This window comes from Aplosporella prunicola (genome assembly GCF_010093885.1).
Source record: "Aplosporella prunicola CBS 121167 unplaced genomic scaffold K452scaffold_64, whole genome shotgun sequence".
Classification (NCBI taxonomy): Eukaryota; Fungi; Ascomycota; class Dothideomycetes; order Botryosphaeriales; family Aplosporellaceae; genus Aplosporella; species Aplosporella prunicola.
In genome coordinates this window covers 7,594-13,305 of record NW_022983592.1, presented here as the reverse complement: position 1 = coordinate 13,305, position 5,712 = coordinate 7,594, and the positions used below count along the sequence as shown (strand labels likewise).

Genomic DNA, 5,712 nt, shown 5'->3' with positions numbered 1-5,712 from the left:
CCGTGACACATTATCCTCTATATTCACTTTACTTTTTCGTTGTTTCAACACCCTGCTACACTCTACAAGCGAGCACATAACTACTCTACTCTTTCAAGTATATAAAGTTCGCTGCCAGCCACTCTTTTAAAATTAAGCTAAGTTCTCACTTTACTTGCACGGTTTAAACCTTCAACCCAATACTAACACAGGGTTTTCGAACACTATATACTTAATGTAAAGCTAGGCGCGAGGAATTGGACGCCGCTTGTCCTTCTAGATTACTGCTACCTATAGAGGTATATATGCTGCTACCTAAAAGAACACGTTTTCTCTATAAGATCCTTATTCCCTTGCAGTGTATAAACGTGTGGTAAGGGGTAAGGCTGTAGTGTAACAACTGACTGTAATGAGGATGAAAAACGAGAGTTATCCTAGCTAACACTTAATTTTTACTTTTCGGCTGTTATACTGTATAGCATAGTATAGTCCCTACTAGGCTTATTTTTATCCAGCTAGCTTCAATCTTTACAGACCAACAGCATTTTCCATATAATATTTCAAATTACCTAACACGATGAGCGTCATCCTAGAGGCAATCCTTCGCAAGTGCTACGGAATACTCGGTCTACCCCGTTAGACCGCTCTATCCTAGCATTAAGTCTAGCTCTGGGAAGAGAACTGGGAACTGCGCGAGGCTCGTACCTTCATCGAGAAGTTGAGCGAGACTTTAGACGCATTCTTGGCAATTAGCCGTACTAAGTACGACGGAGCCAAGATCTAACTCCTACCCTCTCCCTTCACCCGCGCCACTTCCTACTTTACATGTACATGTTCGGGGAGTATAAGATGCGCTAGACTTTCTAAAAGGAGGTTACAGCCATCTACAGGGCTCTGAACCGTCATATGGTCAAGGTAGTCGTCAACTCTGGCAAGGATCACAAGCTCTTTGCGGTCGCTACTCACTACAACATCTATCCGGAGAAACCCTCGAATGTCGCGCGACTGCTACGCCGTGTCTAGCCTCTTCTTTTATAGGGGAGAAAAAGTTTTCGGTACCTTGGGAGTTAAATTCGGGATCTTTATTGCAAAGACCAGATAGATTGCTTAGGCGGCATCTTTAGGATGGTTTGAAGCAGGACCAGGTCTCGAGAGAAGGCGTCAAGTTACGGAGTTGAATAATTAGTTCTTCAAGCCTTCGAGTGAGGTTATAGCACACCTAAAATACGCCTTACGAAATCGAAACAAATGTGAAGTGACTACGAAATACCTAGAACCTCGCAAGTAAACCACGGCCTGTACTCATCCTTGACCCACCGAGCCAGTCTTCTCAACGAAGCGACAAGCTGATAGGCCCTCAATACAATATCCGTTGCCCCAAGAACTACGTACTGCAGAATCCGAATGGCACAACCGCCATCTACTACTTTAGCGAATAGCAACCGCTATTCGTGCCCTTGCACAACCACAAGTGGCAGGACGGGCCATGACTTTGCCGCCGGCGCGAGCTGCCGTAGCCGAGCAAACTGTGCCTATACCCACACCGCCAGCTGTACGTGAGCCTCGTCCTCCCCGGCGGCGCGCTTCGTCTCGATGCTGACGGCAAAAGGTGTATAGCGTACGTGATCTATACGCGTTTGGTTGATGCTGGCGCCGCCCTTGCGGCGCAGTGTTTCCGCGACACGGTCCCCGAACCGCCGTCTCTTACCAGGAGTACCGTCGCTGCAGGAGCCCTTATAGAGTGCGTAGTCTTCATCGTTATAATCTTCGAGAATCAGGGCGTAGTCGACCATCTTGCTCTGCCCGATGCCGCCGCCCTCGAAACGCGGCAGCAGCTCCGGGTCGCGGATCCGTGCCGTCGTGATGTCGCGATACCAGACGCCGGTCGTACGGCGATATGGATCTAATGCAAAGCGTAGCACGCGCGAGTACACCTCGCTGTTCCAGGCCGCCTCGGGCAGACCCGCGTCCTGACACTCGGTCGCCGCGTCGATGATCTTATGTATTCGCGCCTAAGAGTCCGCTTCAACTAGGTCGCTAGCGTCGCCAAAATTCATTTCGTCTAGGTATCCTTCATCGATAAGCGCTGCAGCGCGTGGCAAGAGCTCATGCGGAATGATACAGCGGCCAGTATTCAGGCGGTTAAGATCGCGGCAGAGCGGCTTGACGCTATCGGGGGCGGAGCAGCCCGTACGCGAGCCGGGTGCGCTAAGGGCGGCGATGTGTATCCGGCTATTAGCGAGCATTAGATCGCCTATGCGCCTTACGGGACTGCGCGGACGGCTATCGGTGCTAGACTAGCTGATTGATGAGCGGGTAGGCGAAGGTGGAGGGAGTATAACGGAGTCGAGGACCGGGACGATGGCTTTAGGTGTCTGCTCATTTTCGTCGGAAAGCGGACGCAGCGGCGGCGTGATGGGCGCAGATACGTGCTTGCGTAGAGAGCGACGGAGGCCTTCTCGCGGCGATATAGCGCCGAGGCAACGCCGTTTAGGTTGGCGTTGACGGTAGTGGTCGTCGCAATCGTAGCCCTCGGGATTTCGAGGATGCGAGTCCAACCAAGCGGAGATACGGTTCATTGTGAAGAGAGCGGGATGTGTCGTTACGTCGTGTTGTTGGCGTTGTTGTTACTTCGCTCCCTGCGTGAGGTTGTGCGACGTTAGGGTTGAGATGGCAACCGGGCCGGGTTGTTGATCAGCATTAACCGAAGAATTATAAAAGCACCTCTCTTTTATTTAGTCTGCCCAGGACTATACTCGAAACGAATTGTATCCAAGTTTATAGCGTCCCGATAATTTCTACTGCGATGAACCTGCTTCTAGTCGAGCTGTGGAATGTTGACACTCTTCCTACCCTGTCTAATCTTCTAACCTGATCTTTCCCTTGGTTTCGTAGCCGCGAAAAGCCAGCAAGAATAAGACTGAAGATATGACTAATGCTCCTACTAGTATAGAGTACATCAGAACAAGACTGGAATCGATGGTAAGCGGCGACATAATTATACCTAAGACTCCCACAGCGGACGTCACTTGCATCATTAACTGAACAAGAACTTTTATGTTAATTAGAGCTTCCGAGTACTAGTTCTCTGTTACGAACGCAAAGCCGGAGATCTTACCAAATCTAAGTATGAAGTGAACGAGCGCCTAGACCTACACGTTCACATTGTTCGAGATGATGCCTCCGGCTAAGTCCAGGCACGCAAGTAGCGCCTCGTAGCATAGGCTGGAGGAGTAGATAAATTTTTGGACTTCTACCGCGTACGCCATACCTAAGCTGATGAGCAAAAAAGCTGTAAATATTTATATAATCAACCTAAAAGGTATGCGAAGCTTGTACAGGAGCGGATAAATCCCTTTCACGATAAGTGGTACGACAACGATGCCATTGAATGCCTAAACGGCATCATTTAGTAGCCCGTATAGGCGCGTCTGGCCGGGCTGTGAGATCAGGTTAGTGTTGATATGCTTGAAGCAGAGATAGAAGATAACGAAACAAAAACTACAAAGCTGTTTATGGGAAGATAAGATTGTCAGTAAAGGGTGTGAAATACATCAGCCGATAAGCACCGAGAGCACGCTTGGCCTCGATATTAGTATGTCTATCCCACGATACATCGCGTCCAAAATGTTCCATCTGGTGCGTTAGTGTTGGAAGCAATGATATCGATATTGATTCCATGATGCATCGATTTATCCATGATGCTATGAGCCAACTCGGTGCTGTACGTCAATGATGTAGACATTCAGACAACAGGGTATCTAGGGCTATAAGTAGCCAGCAGATAGCCACTTACTTAGAAATCAAACTCAGACATTTATTCTCTCGCTTTATCTCACAACATATACTCTCAATAGATAATGTACGCGAAAAGTATAGATTATCTATAAACCTGCTTCCAATACCGCTATCCTTTCTCTCCCGTAGGCTTTACCTTGTTCAAGCCGCGCCGCACGCCGCTGCTTGGCGTTGGAGGTGACGACGGTGTATATCCTTAACGGGCGAGGGAATGTTGCTCAGCACCATGTTGATCGATTGCTGGAGTTCTGTCTTGAGCAACTAGTTTTTACACGTGCTACTGTAACCTCTATGTCCACGCATGACCACCTCGATGCCAAGAAGCTTCGTAGAGAGCTCCGTAATGCTCCTGTCCTTCTTGTCTACCTAACTCTTCTCCAAGCTCAGCCCAGCCTGGTGTAGCGAAAGTGTGAGGGATCCGAATGCTAAGATGTCACATTGTCGCTTGTCGTCTTGATTCTCTTGCATACTAGAGCAGTTACAGCGAGTCCCATAGATATTTTGAGACCGAACTGCGGCAAATTCCTTGATGAAACGTTGGAAAATATCAAACAAGCTTTGGATAACTTGTTGTCGGACACCAAGGATGCTTTCTAGCGACTAGGTAAGCTATAAAGCTTATCAGCCTACAACCGATGAACTTACCAATAATGTCTGGAGGTAGTTGGCAGCTCTCTCCTGACGGATCTAGGATCCTTCCTTTCTGTGTAACGCATCTGCCGTTCGCAGTCACCCTTACTTCCTTAACTAAGTGTACCGCTAACTCTTGGAAAGACGCTAGCCGGCCAAACTCCCAGGCGATCCATAGCCACTCTTCGTACGCGGGCTCTAGCAGTAGATGCTGCACATCGGCAATCCAGGTCTTGATCCACGGCCGTACGAGTTTAGTGGCGCCATACTTATCCGTCAAAATTAAGAGGTCGAGAAGGCTCCGGAAATTCATATTTTAGGGGACCTTATCGAAATTCAAGTACGCTATATGTAGCAGTATAGCCAAAGGTACCGCGTTATCGTCCGGAAAAGATAGTTCGCCCTAACCGATCTTGCCCTTCTCTACGAAAGGGCTATCTAGCGCTAGCATCTTGTTCCAGGGGTCGCAGGCGAGCCTTAAAGCCTTAGACGAGACGATAAAGGACTTTTGTATCTTTACCCTAGGTATTATAATTAGGGGGGCGGTTAGACGAATATTACCCTTAGGGTCGCAGTTCTCTAACAGCGGTAACTAAGCGATAGACGGAGTCGCTTGAAGTCCTTCAAATTGATTATAGTCGAGAGGAGTTAGCGTGTTATACGAAGCCATTTTGGTTCGTTTGTTCGTCTTACGTATAGATGTTTATCGTTAATTAGTACGTTAAGTTGCGATTGCGCAGCTATATCGATCGGAACACTTAACACCCGATTACTAAGCAGTATCCGAACGACCAATATACAGAGTAGTAGACTAAGAAAGAGAGGTAAGTAATAGATCGAAACGTAGTTAACTTTAGGAGAATATATTAGTCGGAAAATATAACTATCATCGCCGACTAAATAAAGCCCGACCTTAAGTTATCTAGGCAACGTACGGTGCGGTATTAAGGGTCGCTACTAGGGTCTAACACCTACGCAAAATTCTCTTAACCCCGCTTTTACACCTCACATAATACAACCATGGACGTTTTTTTACAGATCAAATTATTAAAGAATCTATAAGAGGCTCCGATCTCTCTTATAACCAGCGACTTAGATTATTTCCCGCAGCGAAGCAGGCACTAGCCAATCTTAAATTTCGACTCACACATGTTTCGCGCCGTACCGTACGAGCTACTATTTAATGCTTTCTTAATACACAACGTATTAATCTACAGCCCCGGCTAGAACCTAAAAAGAAAGCTAATATAGATTAATTGATTGATTGATTGATTCGTTTTACGTCTATATGCAGTTGGAAACTAT

The 5,712-nt window shown here is 47.4% G+C and overlaps 3 protein-coding genes across 3 annotated transcripts; all 3 read right to left on the bottom strand.

Annotated features, from left to right (window-relative positions):
- Positions 1-1,511: 1,511 nt before the first annotated feature.
- K452DRAFT_238209 (uncharacterized protein) lies at positions 1,512-1,772 on the bottom strand (the record flags this gene model as incomplete). Its single annotated transcript, XM_033537647.1, has 1 exon — positions 1,512-1,772. The coding sequence occupies one exon, from the start codon at positions 1,770-1,772 to the stop codon at positions 1,512-1,514; it is 261 nt and encodes an 86-aa protein (XP_033391752.1).
- Positions 1,773-2,811: 1,039 nt separating this feature from the next.
- On the bottom strand, positions 2,812-3,362 carry K452DRAFT_345120 (uncharacterized protein). The gene is given in 2 exon segments (XM_033545442.1): positions 2,812-3,125; positions 3,138-3,362. 1 exon segment carries the CDS (start codon positions 3,015-3,017, stop codon positions 2,838-2,840), a length of 180 nt encoding a protein of 59 aa, XP_033391751.1. The 5' UTR covers positions 3,018-3,125; positions 3,138-3,362; the 3' UTR covers positions 2,812-2,837.
- Positions 3,363-4,143: 781 nt separating this feature from the next.
- Positions 4,144-4,720, bottom strand: K452DRAFT_313517 (uncharacterized protein; the record flags this gene model as incomplete). The annotated part of the gene is made up of 2 exons (XM_033543668.1): positions 4,144-4,370; positions 4,423-4,720. 2 exons carry the CDS (start codon positions 4,718-4,720, stop codon positions 4,144-4,146), a joined length of 525 nt encoding a protein of 174 aa, XP_033391750.1.
- Between the last annotated feature and the right edge of the window lie 992 nt (positions 4,721-5,712).